Below are 23,071 nucleotides of genomic sequence, written 5' to 3' on the forward strand. Positions count from 1 at the left end.
CGTGTCACGTTTTAAGTAAATTGTGACACGTTTTCACCTTGTGGAGCAAGAAACTCGAATTAGGGTTTCACCAAATCGTGTCACGTTTTACCAATCGTGACATGTTTTCCTTATGTCGAATCAATGCTTCGGGTGCTTCCCAAATCGTGTCACGTTTCCAAGAATCGTGACACGTTTTACTCTTTGTATTTCCTTCAGCTTTTTCTCGCTCTTTTTGCCGCATAAGTCTCCTTGTGAACTCCATTTTGTGATAAAAATACATAGAAAATTACGTAATGACAAGATGTCATCACGTATCATACAAGATTTGAATCAATTCATAATCGTGAGGATGGAGGTTGACATGATTCAAAGCAAGTAAGAAAGATTTTGTTATACAATTCAAGCAATTTTAAGTCGATTCATATTGATACTATTCGAAATTGCTTGAAATGATTCACCCCAAGTCGAAACTTTGGGTGATACGATTCGAACGAAATGAATCGATTCAAACGTTCGAAAACAATGCTTTTGTCACCGAATTCAAGTTACTTGGGACACGTGCAAATCATAGTAAGGAGAAAACACGGGGATGAAGATGAACCAGCTTATGCTAGGTGCTTTAACAAAAAACTAATATAAATTAACCAAAGTAAAAACAACGTAACATACATAATGCATATACATCAAGACATCATCAAAACAAAACTTAGGACACAAGCAAACTTCATGATCATCAATAATCACGAATCCTCGCGAAAGACGAACCCAATTTCGACAAAAGAAAGACCGTAAAAGTGAGAGTAAAACATATGTTGAGCCACATCGTAGCTCTTTAATCTCTTTATCATGTTTTTGTCAATGATTGTGGTTTCACTATACACTTGCTTGCTCGATTAGATCCGGATCTATTGTCGTTGTTTGACCATTTAGTTGCCGATTGTCATTGATACTTATTCCATACTTTTAGATTTATTGATGCGAAATATGATTTCCAAACTCACAAACACAATTAATTTTGTAAACTCGTTTATTTCCAATAGTAACAAGACTATACAACTCGTTCCAAATTCACAATTTTATTGGCCCTCTCAGTTTCTCTTTAGGCCGAAATTTACATTTTGTGAGTTATCTACTCAAGGTCTTAAAACTAAAAAAAATACCCTTCGGGAGTTATCATCCTAATTTTTTTAGAGGCTCAGGAGACATTGCTGGGGCCCAAAAAAAATTCTTCATGTATTATTCTACCCCAATACTCGAATTTCAGCCTCGCAGAGCTTGAAGTCCAATTGTAGTTTCTCATCGCATGGGCCTTCCCGGCTTTTGTTCCATATAAATAGTGTTTTCTCCGTTTAATTTGCCTTGAAAATTGATTTTTCCCATTTGTTTTTACTCGTTCCCTTCCCAAACTACCAAAAATATCCTCAACGCGAGTTAACTCACATTCGGTAGACCCGCCGTGAGTTAACTCACGTTGCGATCCATTTCTCTTTTAGGTCATCACTTGTACGTCCTCACTTCGTACACACGCTTCCTTCCCTCTTCACCTCCAAAACCGAAAGTGCAAAAATTTGGTGCAAAAGCTTCGAGCTCAAATAATTGGAAAACGTCAAGAAGCAAGTTTCTACTCTCATCAAACGTCAAAAATCAAGTAATGTATCATCTAACACCTTTATGTAACAACCCAATTTTAAGATTTTATTTATTTAATTGTTTTATTTATTATTTAATTGTTTGGTGTGTTATAATTATTGGTTATTTAGTTTTTAGAGATATTGAGGGTATTTTAGTACTTTTGGGTGTGGAATTATTTTTATGAGAATAGTAGTAACTTGGGGTAATTAATAGAATAGTGGAGTGTTAGTAATATTGAGGGTTTTAATGAAGTAATTGTGTAGTAACATTTCATGAGTGGTAGAAAGTTACTAAGCCCATTAGTGAATGTGGCTAAGCCCAAGAGTATATAAGAGAATGAATTGCTCTTTACCCAAACGGTTTTGCTCATTCCCAAAGTAAATGATCAAAATGCCCTTACGCATGTTAAATCACGCTAGTGTTAAATTTGTGAGTTAACTCACGCATGAGTTAACTCACACAAAGATTTACACACGATTTACACTAGTGTGAGTTAACTCACGCCGAGATTTGCACTAGCGTGAGTTAACTCATGCCGAGAGTGAATGAGATTTACACTAGCGTGAGTTAACTCACGTAAGGGCATTTTGGTCATTTACTTTGGAAATGAGCAAAACCGTTTGGGTAAAGAGCAGAATTCTAAGAGAATAGTCTTTGTGAAAATTAGGGTTTAGAGCTCATTTGTTCATTTTGAGAAAAGAGGCAGAGAGAAAGAGGTAGAAGAGAAGATTCAAGATAAAAGTCGATCTAGCTTGGGGCAAAGCTCAATAGGGAGATTAGAGTGAAGATTTAAGTTACTTTTGAAGATTAAGGTAAGAGGAAAAGTTTATATTTACCATTAAGTGATTATGAGGGATAGAGTAGTTATGGGTCATATTTGATTAAGTGATTTTCATGAAATTGATTATATGAATAAGTGATTTTCGTGCTATTTGATTATGTTGATTATGGGTATGTTGAACTTTGTGAAATTAAGTTGTTTATGTGCTTAAGTTTATGTATGAGGTTATAGAATAAGTTGTTTTTTGAAGTTTTAGCTTAAATGAGTGAGAATCATGATTTTGTTGATGATTATTGTTCAAAACATGTTCTTAATGCTTGCTATATGATTGGGTATGTTTGTATGTCGAAATCTATGCAAGTGATTGTGTTAAAAGTGATTTTTGGATGAAATTGTGGGTTTTTATGAATTTTGGAAAATTGATGATGATTTCATGAATTTGAAGATTGAATCCGTGTTTTGAAATGTTTTGAATATTGTTTTAAACTATGTTAACATTAGATGAAGTTTGTAAAACTATTTTGGGTCAAATGGGATCAAAATAAGATTTTTCGGGAAATTTTTGAGGATTTCTCGAGAGGGAACCCAAAATTTTGAGTTCCCATGAGCAGGGAGCTCGCCTGGCGAGTAGATGTTGCACCATCGCGAGCGAGTGCCGAACAACACTCGCCGTTTTGCATTTTTTGACCTTTTGGGGTGTTTCCCGGACTTCCCTAAGTGTTGCTTATATGTTGTTTTCGATGAATCGAGTCTATGTAATCATGCTTGCTTGATATTGATTAAGTTTTGTTGAATTCGACTTTTGTTGAATTGAGACGAACTTTGAACTTATATGCACATGAATTTTGGAATGGAATCAAAGTAAGGTGTATCTCAAATGAAATGATGCTTGAAGGTGAGAAAAACACAGGGGGGGTCTAGAGTATGATAGAAGTTCGTAGTCCGAAACAATGTTAAAAGTCTAATACAAATGGATAAAGTAGAGAGAGAGAGAGAGAGAGAGAGAGAGAGAGAGAGAGAGAGAGAGGAGAGAGAGAAGAGAAAGACACAAAACAATTATCCCGGTTCCTTACACAATCCGAAGTAGTCCACCCCCTAGGCTTCGCAATTGCCGCATCATCTCTACCACCAACCATGTCACTTCTACACAAAACCAAATGAACATATAAGAACAACATAACAAGTATCAAAGGTAACTAAACACCATTCGCATACAACATGACAATTCACTCGATGCCGGTCCCGGCAAGACCAACATGGCTCTAATACCACATTGTACCACATTTCCGTAAAATATTCTTTCCATTCCGTTTATGACATGCCGACTACAGGTAGTAATAATACCGTGGATGAAGCTTCAAACTTGATTTGGCACAATTACTCTTTGAGATCGACAGTACTCTCGTTTTCTAAAAATATAAGCAAAAATTGATCAATAAACATTAATGTATTTAGTTTAAAAATTTTGTATCTAATACATCAATTTACGTTAATATAATTTTGCTTATTACATTTTAAAACAGAGAGACTATATGATAGAAAAAGAAAAGTTAATGTCCATTGATATTCCAAAGTGGTTTTTATAATAAAACATACGGTACTTAATTATAGGGAACGTAAAGAATTTAAGTACGAATTTACTCCCTATTAAAAAAAAATAGAAATACGTTTTGCACGTTAGACACGTGCCACCGCCATGGTGCACTTAATTACGAAAGTGGAATTGTGGTCACAACATGGACTGTGGTCTACCAATGTTTGGTATTTTTCACCATTTTGGAACTTCCGATCATGGACCATAGCTCTTTCATTTCATTGAGAATTGATACATTTTTTGAGATTTTCATATTTCTTTGTGCAAAATTTTAGGTGTTATAATTATACAACTTATATTATAAGTGAGATTACATTAATTAAAATATACAAAAAAAATTCATGTAGATAGAATATACTATTCCTGATATCCCACTAAGTTTATTGATCATGGAGCTATCGAAGACATTCAGATTCCAATCAAAGAACTTAACATCCTTCATACCTTTCTCTCCCATTTACAACAACCCTTTGAAGAATCAATTACCCTTTACAACAAAACTCAATAATAAACCAAAGACAACAAAACTAACAGTGACAGCAAAGAGAAAAGCACCAATTGAAGGTGTGAGTGAAGAGTTGAATGATATAGCTTCTTATAACCTTGATTTTGCATATTCTAGAAGAAGGGTTCGTTCTGCTTTTGCTGAAGTTCAACAACAGCTTGATCATTGCTTGTTTAAGGTTTGTTTAGCTTTGACTTTTCATCTTGACCAATGTCAGGCTTCAGATTGTTTATGTTTCCATCCTTGGAGTTTTTTATTTTTATAAGTAAATGTTAGTTGGTAGCTTTGAAGCACGTATACTCCTAGGATTAGGCGTGTTCTGAGGTCAGATACGCAGACATGTGTCCGTCCGACACCGATACATATAATTATATTGAATTATATTGAATTATATCATTTTCCTAAATTATTATCAGCGTTGACGTGTCTGAGGAGTATGTGTTTCATAGGTTGGTAGTTATGTCAGTTTCCCATTTCTATTTTATTTTGTGTATCTATAGCTTTGTTGAAGAAGCAGACACTGACTGATTCTTTGATCTGTTTTTCCTAGGATGCTCCTGCTGGAATCAGAGCAGAAGAAGTAAGATTTTCTGCTGTACTGTTTTATTATGTTCAACAAATTCTAGAACTATGTTGAAGTTTCGATTTTCTTTAACTTTTTATTTTGTTTGATTGGTGAAGAATGTCATTTAAGTTTTCTGTTTGATTTTATTTGTTAAGTAGTGGTATGAAAGGAATTCGAGGGGATTGGAAATTTTTTGCAAGAGCTGGATGCCAGAGTCAGGAACTCCAATCAAGGCATCTGTGTATTTTTGTCATGGATATGGTGATACTTGCACATTCTTCTTTGAAGGTTTGTTTTTCTCTGTTTTTAGAATGATGTTTGGATTTTTTTTTTCTAAGGAAGAAAGTAATTCATTGTGTGGAAATTGGGTTTGGATTTGATTTTTTATTCAGGTGTTGCAAGGAGAATTGCTGCATCTGGGTATGCTGTTTTTGCAATGGACTATCCAGGTTTTGGACTTTCGGAAGGATTGCATGGTTACATACCAAACTTTGATGATCTTGTCGACGACGTTATAGAGCATTATACACAAATAAAAGGTATGTCTGATTCATCAGTTTTAAGCTATGAAGAATTGACTCAGACACATACCCTGACACCAGACTTGAAACTAACTGACTCATAAACCAATAATAATTTGAGAAAATAGAAGAGATTGAATGTAATCATGTGTGTCAGTCAACAGACACACCTATAATCTGAAGTGTCGGTGCTGGATATGTTTCAAACACATGGTGTTGTTGATCATACTTTTGTTTTTCAATTGACAGCAAGACCTGATATGAGAGAATTACCTCGAGTTCTGTTGGGGCAGTCAATGGGTGGGGCGGTTTCGCTTAAAGTTTATTTGAAGGAGCCAGATAATTGGGATGCTGTGATGCTTGTAGCACCAATGTGTAAAGTAAGCTCATTACTCCTTTGTATTGTTACCAATGCTCAACAACTTCATTATTTTAATTTTTAAAATAATGATTTTGTTCAAGCTATGATCACTGAATAATTGTTTCAAACTATAAAAGAGTCTATTTTAAACATAATGGTATTATTGGTTAAACAATGACTGAAACTCAAAAGTCATACTGTTATTGGTATAATCTGTTTGCTTATTAACTGGAAGAATTAATCTATACCTCAGTTAAGGACTTTGTCATAATTTGAATGCTAAGTGGCCCAATCTATAGGAAAGTTGAACTATCTTCTATCATGTGAGATGTGATACGTGGGGAATTCCTTGAACCTTGTAACCTAGGGAGCTACTGAAACTTGTTAGATTTTACCTTATTTCATAGAAAGCATGACAGAGAAAGAAAGAGGTCAAATATGTTTGTTGGTTTTGATTTAGTTCCTTGTAATATGTAAGGTCTTCGTAGAACGATCCCTTTACATGAAGTTTGGGTTTTCCCAGAAGAGGAAATGGGAAGAATGCTTTAGTGATGATCTGGTTTCTTTTTGTTCTGACATGTGAGATAATAAGTTTTTTCGTCGAGATGTTAACATTTTGGACCCGGATTCAATATTGACCGGTCATAATATGCATTTCTAAGCATACTCTTCATCATGAAGATGCAGATCATGTTAAGGATTAAATTATCAAATCACTCCGAGATGTATCAGATTATTTTAAGTTCTATAAAAATTTGTATTGTTTTAGTCCCTTTAAATTGTGACGTATCAGTTTAACAGTTGGAGGAAGAATGACTGATTAACTTGCTGATTTGTGTTCCTGGTAAGATTGCAGATGATGTGTTACCACCTGATGCAGTAATGAAGGCGTTAACTCTTTTGTCAAAAGTGATGCCAAAAGCAAAGCTCTTCCCAAACAAAGACCTTGCTGAACTGGCTTTCAGAGAACCGAGTAAAAGAAAATTGGTTAGTAACTCTTATAGAATCAAATTTAATACCATTTCTCTTGCATATGATTTCTTTAGAATTAAGTCACTTTTTATTCTGTTTTTAAATCTATATTGTAATAATGGTCACAGTTTTGTTATGAATGTTATTATTGCTTGAATTTACTCTCCAGATATGGTTGCGGAGACTTCCAAAATATCAACATTGTCGCCATATCTGTAGTTTAACTACAATCTAATCAATGGCGATCCTTTACGTGTTGCACTAAATATAATAGTAACATAATCATAGATTTCTGATTTCTGATTTACTATTGTATTCCTACTAGTCACGCAGCTTAAACAATGTTGTATTGCCTTGCATTGCAACATTTTGGTTAATTTGATGTTATTTAATATTTTAATAAGTCAAACAAATTTTTAAATCCTTGTGTTATTCTTTATAGGCTCCTTACAATGTTATTTGTTATGAGGATAATCCACGACTTAAAACCGGCATGGAACTTCTAAGGGTGACAAAAGAAATTGAGTCAAAAGTAGAGAAGGTTCTATTTCTTTTCATTTTCTCATTTTCCTTTTTTACTTTCTTTTGATGTTTGTTTAGTTCAAGCCTATGAACCACGGACATTCTTCAGATTAGGCGTGTCCCGGTGTCGGACACGTTTGACACATATAATTACACTGAACCGTGTGATTTTCTCAATTTATTAGCGGTGCCAAGCATGTCGTTGTCCTAGTCGTGTCCGGTGTACGTGTCCGTATCCGTGCTTCATAGGTTTCAGCATATAATCATTGTCATATCAATAAAAAACAATGAATTTTGTATGGTTGATTGGATGATGTCAGGTATCAGCACCATTATTGATTCTTCATGGAGCAGCAGACAAGGTGACAGATCCATTAGTGAGCAAATTTCTGTATGAAAATGCATCTAGCAAGGATAAGACTTTAAAGCTCTATGAAAATGGTTACCACTGCATTTTGGAAGGGGAACCTGATGATAGAATAAAGGCTGTACATGATGACATTGTCTCATGGCTTGATTCTAGGTGTTCAATTAAGTGAGTTTTTTCCATGGAATATTTCCTTCATTTTTCTAAGTCATTCTTGGAGTAAAATAATAGTAACATTATGTTTAAATTGTTAAAATCCTCCTAACTACATTATTTTTGCGATTCAATTTCTGTGGTAGCATAATGTGTCTGCCATTATTGTGATATGTGAACATAACTAGTTTTTTCATCTTTAGAGGATCATTAATGATTTTAGTAGTATTCTCCTTCAGCTTCAATTTTATTGGATGAACTGCACAATGATCACCTTCAAGGTATCCTCAGATAAATAAAGGGCGTTACAATCAGCTATGTATGATTTAATTGATAATTGTGTTTGATTAGCACAAATAAGTTATATAAGTCCAAAAAGTTAATCCCTTCATTTTAAATTGAAAGTTGTTTAATATAAGAACCAAGTATGGTATTGAAAGTCCAAGGAGACTAGCTTGGGTGATCCCCAATGTCGATTATGTCGTCTATGGAGTCTTGTCGATTGTGTGGAAGCTACAAGTCTTTGAACCCGCGACTAAATCGGAAACTTAATTTTATTTATTTCATTGAAAAAGCCAAAAAGAGAATATATCAAATGTTATTCTAAGAATAAGGTGTGTCCAGAAAAGCAATAATCAGACAAGAGGCAAAGTCTTAAACCGGCTAAAAGTTTAAGACCTCAAAAAGAAGAACTAGTACAACTTGAAGGGTTAAACCACCATAGATTCAAACCATAAGCAAAATTAGAGATCCATGCTTTTAACTACCACCAAGATATAGTATTAATGTGATATGTTAATTGTGGCACTGTTGATTCTTCGCTGCCAAAAACCATGTTTTTTCTTTCTTTCCATATGGATAAGAAGCATGTCATCCTTTCCTTGAGGCTCGGAAGCATGTCATCCAAAGCACCTGAAAGATACGAAAATTGCTCATCCCATTTCTGAAGTTGCTTAAAAACATACCTTAGCCGTAGTTAACTGCCATTCGACACTTTAGATTGTTTCAATCACTTTTTAAATCGATTTAACTGATCTAAATGAGTTAACTCGTCACCGAAAAGTCGAACGGCAATTAACGACAACTATCAATGGAATATGTTTTTGAGCAATTTCAAAAGTGAGATGAGCAAATACGAAAGATAATTTGATACTCTATCTATCCAACTGCCAAGGTGGCATTTAACATACACACTGCACAAATTTGTGCACCATACATAAATTAAGGAAAGTGTTTTTTTAACCATTAGATTAAATGGAACTTTGATCCTTAATATAGTCTCTCCACACTATATCATTTTCACTTGTTCTTCAACCTTTATATTATCTCCCTCTTTTCACCACCACACGTCCACCACCACCAAGATTCCATTTAATCAAAGCAACCATTTTTTCTTACAAAATAGCACTTCCTTGTTACTTTATCTTTCAAACCCATCACTGTTTCTCAGTAAAGAAGATTCATTCGACCTTTTTGAAGAACCCACGATGAAGATGAATGAACAACTCTCAAAACTGCCCATTTTTTAAAACCCATTTAAAATTCCATTCATGAATCACCTTTTGGTTTTAACCCATCATCAATGTCTCACATATTTCACTGGGTGGCGCTGCCCACAGGAGAAATGGGTTTGTTGGGTTCATGAACTTAAACCCAAGTATGAATTGGTGTGGAAGAAAGCTGTAATCTTTGATGCTATTATGAGTACCAAGTGTCACGTACTGAGAAATCAAAACTTGTTTCTGTTTTGAAGAATTATGATTAAGTTTTCACTTGTTTCTGTTTTGAAGAAGCAAAAAATGTTTTTTTTTTTACAACTAAAAAAATAGTTTTGTTAATATAGTTTATATGTGAGTTAGTGGTGGTGGTGCCGTTGAGTTTGGTGGTAGTGGACCGGTCGTGGTAAAAGAGGAAGATGATATAAAGGTTGAAGACAAGTGAAAATGATATAGTGTGGAGAGACTATGTTAAGGATCAATGTTCCTTTTAATCTAATGGTTAAAAAAACACTTTCTTTAACTTGTGTATGATGCACAAATTTGTGCAGTGTGCATGTTAAATGCCACCAACTGCCAAGATCACAAAATTGTTGTGAGCATTAAAAAGACTGATTAGATATAACATGAGAAATACCTAACCATGTGAGGATTCCTTTCCGCACCTTCCAAAAAATATCACGTTGAGCCAGTTTATCCCTTGATGGAATTTTGTTGTTTAGAAATCTTGATAAGATTCCAGTACTAAAAATTCCACATGTTACATAACTTGATAATATTTTAATTTTATCAAAAAAAATTGTGATACTATAATAATATAATAATTGTATAATATTAATGTATTAGGCAATACAAATTAGATGTCCGCAGCTGTCAAAGTTAGGCTTGAAGGACATAAATAATGTCCAAAAAGACCCCAGTTAACATGTATATGTAACCAAACCCCCCTTATGCTTTAACTCACTACACAACTAGTTCCATTATTTGCATGCATTTGTGTTGCAAAACAAAATGGGCAGTTACAGAATTCAGCTAGTGGCCATAGCCATAGTTTCATTCATGCTTTTGCTTCCAAACACACAAGGATGGGGAGAGGAAGGACATTTCACCGTTTGTAAGATTGCTCAGGTGCCTATAATATAAATATCTTTCTAACTTCATTGTTTGTTTGATTTAGTGTGTGTTTGAACTCCCGTTTGCAACACAGGAAAACACGTTTTCTCATGTGTTTTTGTCGTGATTTTCGTAAGCTCCAAATACTAGCTTCTACGTTAAAGTGATTTTTTGCTGTGATTTTCATCAAACTCCGTTTTGCAAACCCAAGCATACTAATTAATCCTTTTTTCATGTCTAATTTGATTTTTGAATAGGCTCGACTGAGCAACGCAGCTGCTGAGGCTGTGAAGGAGTTATTGCCAAAATCAGCAGAAAATGACTTAGCCAGCATGTGTTCATGGCCAGATAATATTAGAAAACAGTATCCTTGGTCAGCTTCTTTGCATTTTGCTGATACTCCTGATTTCGCTTGCAATTACCAAGACGAGAGTAAGATATATCCTTACTCATTCCAAGTGCTCACACTCAAATCATAGGTTCAAATGTTCTTTTGTAACAACCACTCAAATCCGATCATATTAAGGAGTATTTTTTTAGAAGTCGTGTGAACTTAATCCAAACTAAATCACATAAAATAGGGTCAGATCGGCTATTTTTTTAGAAGTCATTTGAACCGACTCTTGGGTACTTAAATTTTTTTATTGGATGAAATTTTACCTCATAATCGATCCAAACCACTTCACAAACACCCTTACTCATCCCTTTTCCCAATTAATGATGAGTATACCATCAATTTTGCTCCTAAATGTGTGAAATATATAGAATCACTAGATTTTTTTTTCTTTTCGAAGTTATCACTACTTATTGAATATATCAAAATTACATAAACAACGGTGGCTCGAAACCAAGAGAGAATCCACTCTCTAACTCTCAAATGAGAAAACTCAAGTTTTTATATATTTCAAATTGTGTGAATACATGAAGGAAATGGCCTTATTTATAGTAATCCTAGAGGCCATGGTAGTTGAAATAGTAATGGACACAAATTAGTAAATGGCAAACATGGCTTGTTGGCCTTATTGTTAATAGTAGAGTGGTGGAATATGAGGTAAGGGATGATGCAAGGTAGGACTTATTGTTAATATAGTAGAGTGGTGGAATATGAGGTAAGGGATGATGCAATTAATCCGTATCATTCTCCCCGGGTTGAAATCGTAACTCGTCCTCGAGTTTATATCAAGTTCATCATCCGATATGGTGAAAGGTCGGCCACATTGAAGGTTGCCGAGACACCATAGGTTCCCGGCAATTCTACCTTGTAAGCATTGTCATTGATTTTTTGTACTATTTTGAAAGGACCATCACTCTTGCCGACAACTTGGCATTTGGTTGTTTTGGAAATCGTTCTTTACGCAAATGTATCCATACCAAATCTCCAATTTTTAAGATTTGTTGTCTTCGTGCTTGTCACGATTAGTCTTGTATCGTGAATTTTGCCGAATTATCCGTTGGCGAACTTGTTCATGCGGTTTCTTGATCTCTTTTGCTCGCTTTCTCGCATCCGCACTATACCGATGTTTATCCGATGATGGAGTCAAGTCTAACGGACCGTGTGGTCGAGTTCCGTATGCTACCTCAAAAGGACATTTTCCAAGAGCTTGATTAGTTGAATTATTGTATGCAAATTCAACTTGTGCCAAGATGAGATCCCATTGTTTTAGATTTTTACCGACAAAGCTCCGAAGTAGGTTTCCCAAAATCCTCGTTAATGCCTTTCCGCTTGTCCATCCGTCCGGGGATGACTAGCACTACCGAACCGGAGTTTAGTACCCATCTTCCTCCATAAGGTTCTCCAAAAATGACTTAAGAATTTAACATCCCTATCGAAGTGATGGTTTTTGGAATTCCATGAAGACGAACAATTTCCTTGAAGTATAAGTTAGCAACTTGAACGGCATCATTAGTCTTTTGACATGGGATGAAATGAGCCATCTTTGAAAATCTATCCACAACTACCATCACGTAATCCTTCCGGCGTTGAGTCCGAGGTAATCCAAGGACAAAGTCCATGCTAACATCTTCCCAAGGTGCTTCGGAACAGGGGAGTGGCATATAAAAACCGGTGTTTTGGCTTTTGGCCTTTGCCAAATGACACTCGACATCTTTGAATATGTTTGTAGACATCTCTTTCAAGTCTTGGCCAATAGAAATTTTCTTTCACTAAAGCAACATGCTTTTATCTCTTCCAAAATGACCTCGCTAATCCTCCATCATGGGCTTCCCAAATAATTGCTTCACGTAGAGAGCACCGAGGAATACATAAGGTTTTTCCTTTGAACAAAAATCCCTCATGTCCGTAGTAGTCCCGAGAGGATTGTGAATCGCTGGCATTCCAAGACTTTTGAAAACTGCGGATCATCTTTGTATAACTCTTCGATCGTCTCAAATCCAATGACTTTCATTTGCATAGTGGCAAGTAGGGTATGACGCCCGCTAAGAGCATCCGCAACAACATTTTGAACTCCCGCCTTATGTTTAAGTAAAAAAGGATAAGCTTGTAAAAACTCACTCCAAGCGGCATGTCTCGCGATTGATCTTTTGTTGAGAATTCAAATGCTTCGAGGGCTTCATGATCGAATAAAGAATAAATTCTTTATTCAACAAGTAATGACTCCAATGTTGCAAGGCTCGGACAATGGCATAAAATTCTTTATCATAGATTGAGTATCTAAGTTTACCATTGTTGAGCTTTTCACTAAAGAAGGCTATAGGATGACCTTCTTGACATAGAACCGCGCCAATTCCCGAATTGGAAGCGTCACAACTTACTTCGAACACCCGGTCAAAGTTGGGAAGGGCTAGCACCGGTGTTTCACTAAAAGTTGTTTTAGGTTGTCAAAACTTTTTTTTGCTTGCTCGGTCCATTGGAATTGATCTCCCTTTATGCAATCTGTAAGTGAGGCAACGAGCTCGCTAAAATTCTTGATGAACCTTCTATAAAATGAAGCTAATCCATGGAAACTTATCACATCATGAATTGATTTTGGAATAGGCCAACTATTGATGGCTTCAACCTTGCCGGGGTCAACTCGAATACCTTCAGCAGTGATTATGTAACCTAGGAAAGTAACCTCGTTGGTTAGGAAGGAACATTTCTTCAAATTTGCATAGAGTTTTTGTTCGCGAAGAGTTTGTAACACTTGTCGAAGCCGCTCTAAGTGTTCCTCCTTGTGTTTGCCGTAGATCAAGATATCGTCAAAGTAGACCACTACAAACTTGCCAATGAATGGTCGAAGTACTTGATTCATGAGACGCATGAAGGTACTTGGAGCATTAGATAACCCAAAGGGCATCACTCGTCCATTCATATAAACCATCTCTCGGTTTTAAATGCGAGCCTTCCATTCATCTCCCGGCCTAAGCCCGATTTGATGGTATCCACTTCGAAGATCGATCTTTGAAAAGATGGTGGCACCATGCAATCGATCTAATAAATCATCAAGTCTAGGTATCGGAAATCGATACTTGATGGTAATCTTGTTGACAGCTCGACTATCAACACACATTCTCCAGCCTTCCATCCCTTTTGGGGACTAAAATTGCAGGGAACAAAGCACAAGGGCTAACACTTTCCCCGTATTAGTCCTTTCCTCGGCAATTCTTCGACTTGACATGTAATTTCGCATGTTCTTGTGGACTCATTCTATAAGCCGGTCTATTAGGAATGACGGCTACCAGAATAAAGTCAATAGCATGTTGAATGTCTCGCATTGGCGACAATCCTTGTGGAACGGCCTTCGGTACAACATCCGGGAATTCACCGAGCATTTGTTCAATTTCTACTTGGAAGGACAAGCTTCGCATTTTCTTCGAACAATAGGATAAAGCTCATGGTTTGGACTTCATCCAAAGCTTCTTTGAACTGAGTCTTAGTGATTAAAGACAATAAAGGCTTGGACTCATTTTTGTTTTTATCAAGTCCACTCGGTGGTAATGGAGTTAACTTGATTTTTACTCCATCTTTGACAAAGGAGTAGGTATTGGCATAACAATCATGATGGCCACGACGATCGTATTGCCAGGGTCTTCCAAGGAGAAGATGACATGCATCCATTGGAACGACATCACACCAAACTTGATCTTGATACTTCGACCAATGGAAAAATTCACAAGGCAACGCTTTGTAACCTTCACTTCACTACCTTTGTTGAGCCATTGTAGTTTGTAAGGATGAGGATGACTTTGTGTTGGCATCTTTAACTTCTCTACCATGTAGTTCGACACCACATTTTCACAACTACCACCGTCTATTATAACATCACAAACTTTTCCGGCAGTGGTGCAACGAGTATGGAAAATGTTTTTCCTCAACCAATGCTCTTCTTGAGCCGACATCGCGTGTAGGCTTCGTCGATCACTCGAGACTCGCCATGATCAGCAACAATGAGCTCTTCATCATAAATTGGCTCTAACTCTGCATCTTTTTCAGGTTCATCTCGGTTTGTTTCCTCATCGGCTTCTTCATAAGCTTCGCCTTTGATGATGGTGATGGTTCTTCGCGTTGGACAATTTGAAGCTATATGTCCAAAACCATGACATTTGAAACATTTGGTAGCTTTGGGTTTATTTTCTCGCAGTGGGTTTAGGAGAAGGTTTTGCGAAGTACTAGAGCTGATCGTTGTACGTTTTACGGGGATAAGAAGAATTCTCGTGGAGGAAAAGTTCCTATAAGAATGCTTCTTGGGTAAATGTTTCTCCACTCGTATGGCTAAACGAATAACATCGTCTAATGACCCGCATTGTTGGAGTTGAACCGGATGAGCAACGTCGTTGTTTAATCCACCAAGGTAACGAGCTATTGTTTGCTCCTCCCTTTCATGAATGTCGCACTTCATCATTAACTTCTCAAATTCTCTAGTGTATTCTTCTACGGACAAGTTTTTTTGACGAAGGTTCTGTAGTTGAATAAAATTATCTTGATAATAGTGAGAAGGTAAGAACTTTTGCTTAGTTCTCGACGCATCTTTTTCCCAAGTCTTGATCTTGCTTTTTCCATCACGGGCTCGCTTCGTTTTTAGATTTTCCCACCAAATTGAAGCATGTTTCTTCAATTTGATGAAGAATGATCTTCACTTTCTTTTCTTCAAGTATCTCTTTATACTCAAAGACCCGTTCAACAGTTTGGAGCCAATCAATGAACTCATCCGGATGTAGCTTTCCTTCAAAATCGGGAATATCTACCTTGATGTCGTTGTCTCGAATGATTGTCTTTGTGGACGACGACTTCTTAATGATGATGATTCGCTACTTGATTCATCAACGTCCGATTGCATGTGTCGAGCTTCCAATTGTGCTTGTTGTGCATTTACGCTTTCTTGTAACCGTTGGATTTGTCTTCTCATTTCTTCCATTTGAATATCTCTAAGTGTTTGGTCGTTTTTTCTTGGAGGCATTATTTATTTATTTTATTTTTTTTGAGGCAAAATGAGTATAAGTACTAAAAATAGAATAATTCTTTCTCGATGTGGAAGATCGATTAAACCGCAACCACGAGCATAATAGGAATTGTCTCTTATAATAGCACTAAAAAGGAAGGATTTCTTGAAAAATCACAAATTTTAACAGGGGTAAAATTGTAATTTCGAAAGAACAGGGCACTTTTGCAATTTCAAAAAATATAGGGGTAATTACGCAATTTTTGAAAGTTGAGGGGCAATTTTGCAATTTCAGAAAATTTTGGGGAAAAACTGCAATTACGGAAAAGTTTTGGGGCAAATTTGTAATTTCAGGAAATTTTGGGTGACGGGGTGATGACGTGGCACAAAGTGACACGTGGCAGCCAGGTGGCGGCTGACTTGTCGATGACTGGACAGGTCAGGGGTGATGTGTCAGGTTGACACGTGGTGGAAAGCGATTGGCTGGAAGTGACACGTGGCAGCTGAGGTGGCTGCTGACTGGGTCGTCTTCAACCTCTGATTTTCCGGCGGCGGCGGGTGGTGGTCCGGCGAGAACTCCGGCGAGGCGTTTGACGGCTCGTGGAGGCTCCGTTGGTGACAAAAACCTCCAATCCAAGGTTTTTCGGCCTTCCGAACGCAATGGCGGCGTTAGTTTTGTGAAAAAATGGCCGCAAAGTAGAGTTTCGAGGGTGGCAGCTCTTAAACTCTAAGAACAGCCTTAGAAAACTCAAACTTTCCGTTGATTCTTGCACTCAAACTCAACTCCGGATTTGGAACCTTGCTCTGATGCCAAAATGGCTCAGAAACCAAGAGAGAATCCACTCTCTAACTCTCAAATGAGAAAACTCAAGTTTTTATATATTTCAAATTGTGTGAATACATGAAGGAAATGGCCTTATTTATAGTAATCCTAGAGGCCATGGTAGTTGAAATAGTAATGGACACAAATTAGTAAATGGCAAACATGGCTTGTTGGCTTTATTGTTAATAGTAGAGTGGTGGAATATGAGGTAAGGGATGATGCAAGGTAGGACTTATTGTTAATATAGTAGAGTGGTGGAATATGAGGTAAGGGATGATGCAATTAATCTGTATCAAACGGTTTTGAGCGTGTCTTCGTTTTTTAATAATATGGATCAAATAGAGTAATAGAAAATACTTTTAAAGACCAAACTAACAACGAAAAAACACATACCATCGTCAAACTGACTGATGAAAGATACATTCATACATATTCTTGTAATTTTGGCACCAAGTATAAAATGACATCACCTCACACATTCAAACATTAAAATGTTAGCCCTTGCAAATTTTTACCATTATTTTCAATTGGTCTTCAATTTGAACATTCAGGGGATTGTATGGATCCAAGAACAGGAGCTAAGGGGAGATGCGCTGTGGGGGCTATTACAAACTACACCAACCAGCTCCTTGACTATGGCAGGAACACAAAATCTAATTGTAAATATTTTTTTGCAATGTAATTGCATTGTTTTACTTTATATATATCTTAAAATTCACAACTAAGAATTTCTAACTTATTAGTTATTTGTCTTAATATATCAGATAATCTCACAGAATCTCTTCTATTCCTATCACATTTTATTGGAGACATCCACCAGGTATATACGATTTTCTAATCACACATTTATGTTACATGATTCCATTAGAATGTGCAATCTCATATAATATAGTTCTTTTCTCTACATTGTTAATTTTCAGCCTCTACATTGTGGCTTTCTATCAGACAAAGGAGGCAATACAATTAATGTTCAATGGTTCACAACGAAACAAAATCTTCATCGTGTAAGTTATCTATGATTTCATTACCAAATGTAAATCAAAAGTAACATGATATTCTAACATGAGATTCTATACTTTTTATTTATATTATTTAAAATATATCCTAAGTGTTAAATTGGTTAAATATGTCTATGTATATATACAGGTATGGGACGATAGCATAATTGAGACTGAACTTGAAAGATTCTATGACTCTAACTTGGGAGAATTCATCGATGCAATTCAAAACAATATTACGGTACTAATATATATTTTTATTTAATTTTGGTTACTTAGTCCAAGAATTTGTTCTATTATATAACTTTGTTTATTTTGTATATTCTCCAAATAAATCAACAGAAAGTATGGGGTAATCAAGTAGAAGAATGGGAAAACTGCAGTTCTGACGATATCGCATGCCCAATCATGTGAGTCCTATTTCCATAGCACTTATTATTAAAGCAGTATGATTTATGTTTATATTTATACATGCCTACTAAGTGACCAATTTTGTTTAGATATGCATATGAAAGTAGCCAAGATTGTTGCAAATGGGCATATAAAGATGCTGAGGAAGGCTCCAAATTAGAAGGTAATATAATATATATATAGAGCTGTGTTATATCTTTTTTGGACTCACGAATTGTGTTATTTATGGAGAAATTTACCACCAATTACAGTCTTATCACGCCAAAATAATTTTTACTATGAAATAATTCATTTAGATACTAACTTATTATTTATATCGAAACACGTTCTTCTTTCACATTTATACTAGTAATTTTTACTTATTTTGCACAAAGTTTTTACAATACCGATTGTAATTTGCAGATGATTACTTCCAGACACGCTTTCCAATAGTGAATTTGCGATTAGCTCAAGGAGGAATTCGATTGGCCGCAACTCTCAATCGTATTTTTGACAAACAGTATGCAATGTCCATGTAATACAGCGAAAAAATGGTGTAATACATTTTCTTATTATAAAGAAAACCAACATTTAGGTTCATTCATTAAATGATGTATGTGGTTTATAATAAAGACTACATACATCATTTAATGAATGAATCTAAAATGTTGTTTTTTGCTTATAATAAATGAATCTGGAGGATGTACTTAATTTTAGTTGTTATAACAATCAAATGAAGAAAGAAACATAATAAAAACAATCAAATGAAAGGTTTATGTGGAAGGGGAACATAATAAAAGATAGTATGTTGAAAAATGTGTTAATGAATGAGTTGCTTTTAAATAAACACAAAAATTGAGTTAGGAAAAATTGATGTATTTATTTGGTTCAATCGACTCGTTTTTGTTTATATTTTGTCACGCAGTATAATTTATGAGTTAGAGATCGATGCTCTCATTGATGTATTTGATTCCCCGTGAATGCACAAATTGTCATATTTGCAATACCATCTTTGTGATTTAATCCACCTCGTGTGCTCAAATCCTGTAGAGTATAATGAACTCTTTTCCGTATAAAACACCGTTAACAAAACAGGAAAAAACAATCAAAGGTTGAAAACATGTAACCCAAGAAAGAAGAGCAGAATATGGTTTTTCACTCCATTAGAAATGTTGTGTTTTTTGTGCAATTGAAAAAAGTGAAAGTTCTATGTTGGATAGATCACATACATTGATCATGTTTATATAGTGGGATGAGACTTTTAAGGGTGTGCTCTTGGGTACCCACCCATTTTTGTGAATGGAATGAGTACACACGCTGCCGTTGTCGGGCGGAATGAGTACACACGCTGCCGTTGTCGGGCTTGTGTTAAGTGATATAATTTTATTTTATTTTTTAAAATGCCCATAAATGCTGTGTTTTTTGTGCCTATACTCCATCTCCTCCCTCTATTTTTCCAGTTCCTTCAAGTCCGTGGGTCATATCCGCGCGTGTCATACTTCCTCCCAAAGATTAGTTGAACCATTGTGTGTTATTTCAGCTGATTCACGCCATGCTTCTTCCCCAAGTTTCTCCTTGATCAGTTGTGAAGTCCCGTACACCAAAAAAGGCTTATGATTTATCTAATTTTTCTTCTATTCTCCCCTCAACTTGAGTTATCGAGCTGTTATTCTACGCGTTCTGCTTTCGAGTGCTATCTATCACCATATTAGTGACCCTAATAACCATATTTGATAATGTAATTCTCGAAAGGTTTTCTATTGTGCAATAGCAAACCGAAATAGTGATCTATGAGCCGTTTTATCTTGGGACGTCGTGATTGATCGTCGGTCTTACACAGTTTTGGACAGTGGTGCAACAAGTCTTAAAAAGAATAATCTAGTCTTGCAACTCAACCCGGTAATCTTCGGCGATAATTTTCAAGGTGATTTACAAATTCCAAAAACAACACTCGCCGCTAATTAATTTTTGGAAAAAAAGTAAAGAATGAAAATTGTCATTAAATACATATTTTATTGCATGAATCAACAAGGCCAATAGAGAAAAAATCTTTGTAAAAGAAAGTAATAAAACTTATTTCCTTCACACATCAAAGGTTATGTTTAACTAATTCTTCAAATTTTGGTTTATGGGCTCCTTATTTTGAATCAGTTATATGATACAAACATGTTAGAACCTAAAGAGGTACTCGAGATCATCTCATGGATCTCATAGGAAGCCTTTGTCTTGAAAGCTTTTGATGCAGTCATCAAACATTTGTTCAAGAGTTTTGAATTGAGGAAATCCCAGTTGAGTGATTTTGGTGGTGTCCATGCTATGCGTATTATTATCTCCTTTCTGGCTGCTACACCTATAGTAGAAAAGAAAGTATAAATACTTTTTCTATATAATATCAAAATTAAGGTTGATATAGTATATGATATACAGCAATTTTTAAACTTACTTGGTTTCGTACGGATAAGAAGGATATTTGGCCTGAAGTATTTGGATGATTTGAGACCAGTGGGCTACTGTGCTTGAACATACAAGCCTGCCAGATGCTTTGGGATCCTCCATAGCCAGTAAGTGGGCAGCAATCACATCATCTATATGAACAAATCCCACTGTTGTGTTTGGGTACTCTCCTCTGGAACCTGTTATTTTTTAGATTAAATAACACTTAATGTCATAAGAAATATGGTATAGAATACAAAGAATTCTTAACATCACAACACATTTGAGAGAGAATTATCAAACCTTTTATGATGCTTAGTATCATGAGCAATGTGCTAGCTGGCTGTGGTGCAAGAAGTGGACCAACAACAAAAGAGGGGTTAACAACCACTAGATCAAGCCCACTTTCCTCTGCAATCCTCCAAGCCTCTCTTTCTCCCAATGTCTTTGCATATGCATACCACAGCTGCATAACTCACAAGTTTCATTGAATTTAAATTACACTAATTTAAATTGATTGATCCAAAAAGACTAATGTAACAGACTATTTTTAGTTTGAGTATTATTTTAAAATTTGGTTAGTTTCAAAATGATTCAAAAATGTTGAAAAAGAAAACATAAAATTCAAAGTTATGATCCAAACAAGAATGTGACATTACTTAAAGTGATGATATATGTAGTTCTTGTAAACTATATTACTCAAAGTGATGATCCAAACAAGAATTTGATATGACTTAAGGCTTTATAATTGAGAAGGAAGTGTTGTTACATTATAGCGTTTGCAGTATTCTGGATCACTCCAATGAGATTCATTAAGAGGAGAAACTTGTTGCACATCGTCGCGGTATCTTATGGAAGAGCAAGAAGATGTTAACACCACACGTTTCACGTTTGCTTTGATGCAGGAGTTCAGCACATTCTGGGTTCCATTTATACATGGATCAATCAAAGTAGCCTACAACATATTTCAAATAGCAACAAATTACCATATGTTATATTGATGATGCTATGTTATTGAAATGACTCAATAAACTCTCTTTTGACAATGAGAAATGCTACTTGATACGAAAAATAATTCACGAAAAAGTTCACGATACGCAAGCAGCTCATCATTTTTACTTCCAACCATCCTTGTACTCTGCTAATCTCAATATCTAACGCTCACAATTCGTTCACAATAGGCTCGGGATAATTTCCTTGTTAGATTATTAAATTATCATTGCTTTAAATCTTTGAATAATGAATTCAGCAACAATGTTCTTTTTTGAATATGTGTAAGGTATATGTAAAGTGATTTATGCTTCTGTATTCATGAAAAGTGAGCTGAACAAGATACTACAATTTTGAAAGCAAAATTAAAAGTAATGTGTTATTTGAACAATAATTTGTGCGACAACTTTTGTGACAACAATAAATTTACATAAAAACTAAGTATTGATACGGAAATCAAACAAATAGAGACAGAAAATTGTCACAAAAGTTATCCCAAAATAATTGTATAAATATCATTTCTCAAATTAAAACTACAATTCAAAATTAATTACACACTTTCATAACAAAATAGAAAAGTGTACCTGAATGTTGTTATCATATGGAACAATCACAGGAGATGCTGTATGAAACACACCATCAACCCCAGTCACTGCCTCATCAAAACTCCCTTCCACCATCAGATCTGCTTTTAAAATCTTTAATCTTTCTTTGTCTCTACTTAGTTGAGTTAGATAACCAACCTTCTCCAAATCATCTGCAAATTAATTTTTTATTTTGCGAAAAAACAAGTGGATTAAAAATGAAAAATTAATGTACCAATCAAATTAAAAGGATGTGTATATCACTAAATATTAATACCTGGGTTTCTTACTGTAGTTCTCACTATGTGACCTTTTTCTAATAAGGCTTTAACTAGGTAAGCTGCTATGAACCCAGTGCCTCCTGTCACGCAAAACTCAGGCATCTCTTTCTGTTTTTCTGTACTAGTAAGATACCCGTGCATCCGCACGGGTGCTGGTTGGTCGGGGACGAATTTATGCAGTATAATCTTGTCATTAAGTATTTAGTTCATGAGGGTTCAATATCATTATAGAATTTAAGTCGGGGGATGGCTAAATAGCATGAAAGTTTTAGCAATACCAATTTTTTATAAATAACATGAGGTTTCGTGTATCAAAGTTTGTTTAGTCAACGACAACTTATCCCGTACATTTACATTACTTCTAAAACTTGTATAAACGATAACTTGTCCACGTCTATTTTTTATTTTTAAATCTTTATCAAGAACAACTTGTCTTCTATGTAATAATTTTTTCGTTTATTTGTCATAAATATTTCTATGTTAGATAATTAATTTCAGTTCATAAATCAATATGGGGTAATGAATATTTGCTTTAAGGTTTTTACCAATAATTATTTTAAATCTCTCGTGTATAGTGATGACTCATGCCGTGTATAATAATTATTTTAAAATTCTTATTAGTGACGACTT

The 23,071-nt window shown here is 35.4% G+C and overlaps 3 protein-coding genes and 1 pseudogene across 3 annotated transcripts; 2 read left to right on the forward strand and 2 right to left on the reverse strand.

The window, feature by feature from the left end:
• The first annotated feature begins 4,365 nt into the window (after positions 1–4,365).
• LOC146922396 (caffeoylshikimate esterase-like) lies at positions 4,366–8,193 on the forward strand. Its single transcript, XM_085715360.1, has 8 exons — positions 4,366–4,672; positions 5,045–5,074; positions 5,218–5,347; positions 5,452–5,598; positions 5,830–5,960; positions 6,791–6,928; positions 7,356–7,454; positions 7,756–8,193. The coding sequence occupies exons 1-8, from the start codon at positions 4,379–4,381 to the stop codon at positions 7,972–7,974; spliced, it is 1,188 nt and encodes a 395-aa protein (XP_085571486.1). The 5' UTR covers positions 4,366–4,378; the 3' UTR covers positions 7,975–8,193.
• A 2,190-nt stretch (positions 8,194–10,383) lies between these two features.
• On the forward strand, positions 10,384–18,744 carry LOC146922397 (endonuclease 2-like). Its single transcript, XM_085715362.1, has 9 exons — positions 10,384–10,579; positions 10,822–10,996; positions 17,317–17,424; positions 17,530–17,585; positions 17,686–17,769; positions 17,912–18,004; positions 18,106–18,173; positions 18,264–18,337; positions 18,577–18,744. The coding sequence occupies exons 1-9, from the start codon at positions 10,463–10,465 to the stop codon at positions 18,690–18,692; spliced, it is 891 nt and encodes a 296-aa protein (XP_085571488.1). The 5' UTR covers positions 10,384–10,462; the 3' UTR covers positions 18,693–18,744.
• On the reverse strand, positions 14,875–15,821 carry LOC146922398 (uncharacterized; annotated as a pseudogene).
• A 1,402-nt stretch (positions 18,745–20,146) lies between the features above and the next one.
• Positions 20,147–22,561, reverse strand: LOC146922399 (tetraketide alpha-pyrone reductase 2-like). The gene is made up of 6 exons (XM_085715363.1): positions 22,438–22,561; positions 22,161–22,333; positions 21,356–21,541; positions 20,890–21,052; positions 20,597–20,786; positions 20,147–20,503 (listed from the first exon to the last, which is right to left on the reverse strand). The coding sequence occupies exons 1-6, from the start codon at positions 22,541–22,543 to the stop codon at positions 20,362–20,364; spliced, it is 960 nt and encodes a 319-aa protein (XP_085571489.1). The 5' UTR covers positions 22,544–22,561; the 3' UTR covers positions 20,147–20,361.
• Positions 22,562–23,071: the final 510 nt, after the last annotated feature.

This window comes from Medicago sativa, chromosome 5, assembly GCF_051527215.1.
Source record: "Medicago sativa cultivar Bolivia chromosome 5, Bolivia_mono, whole genome shotgun sequence".
NCBI lineage: Eukaryota > Viridiplantae > Streptophyta > Magnoliopsida > Fabales > Fabaceae > Medicago > Medicago sativa.

Excerpts from the sequence above, each read along its gene's own strand:
- LOC146922397 (XM_085715362.1), top strand. The coding sequence starts at position 10,463 with ATGGGCAGTTACAGAATTCAGCTAGTGGCCATAGCCATAGTTTCATTC. Across the intron at positions 18,005-18,105 it reads CAATTCAAAACAATATTACG|AAAGTATGGGGTAATCAAGT; the intron begins GTACTAATATAT and ends ATAAATCAACAG. Across the intron at positions 18,338-18,576 it reads GGAAGGCTCCAAATTAGAAG|ATGATTACTTCCAGACACGC; the intron begins GTAATATAATAT and ends TGTAATTTGCAG.
- LOC146922399 (XM_085715363.1), bottom strand. The coding sequence starts at position 22,543 with ATGCCTGAGTTTTGCGTGACAGGAGGCACTGGGTTCATAGCAGCTTAC. Across the intron at positions 22,334-22,437 it reads AACTACAGTAAGAAACCCAG|ATGATTTGGAGAAGGTTGGT; the intron begins GTATTAATATTT and ends ATTAATTTGCAG. Across the intron at positions 20,504-20,596 it reads TCTTATCCGTACGAAACCAA|GTGTAGCAGCCAGAAAGGAG; the intron begins GTAAGTTTAAAA and ends TTTCTACTATAG.
- LOC146922396 (XM_085715360.1), top strand. The coding sequence starts at position 4,379 with ATGGAGCTATCGAAGACATTCAGATTCCAATCAAAGAACTTAACATCC. Across the intron at positions 5,599-5,829 it reads GCATTATACACAAATAAAAG|CAAGACCTGATATGAGAGAA; the intron begins GTATGTCTGATT and ends TTCAATTGACAG. Across the intron at positions 6,929-7,355 it reads AACCGAGTAAAAGAAAATTG|GCTCCTTACAATGTTATTTG; the intron begins GTTAGTAACTCT and ends TATTCTTTATAG.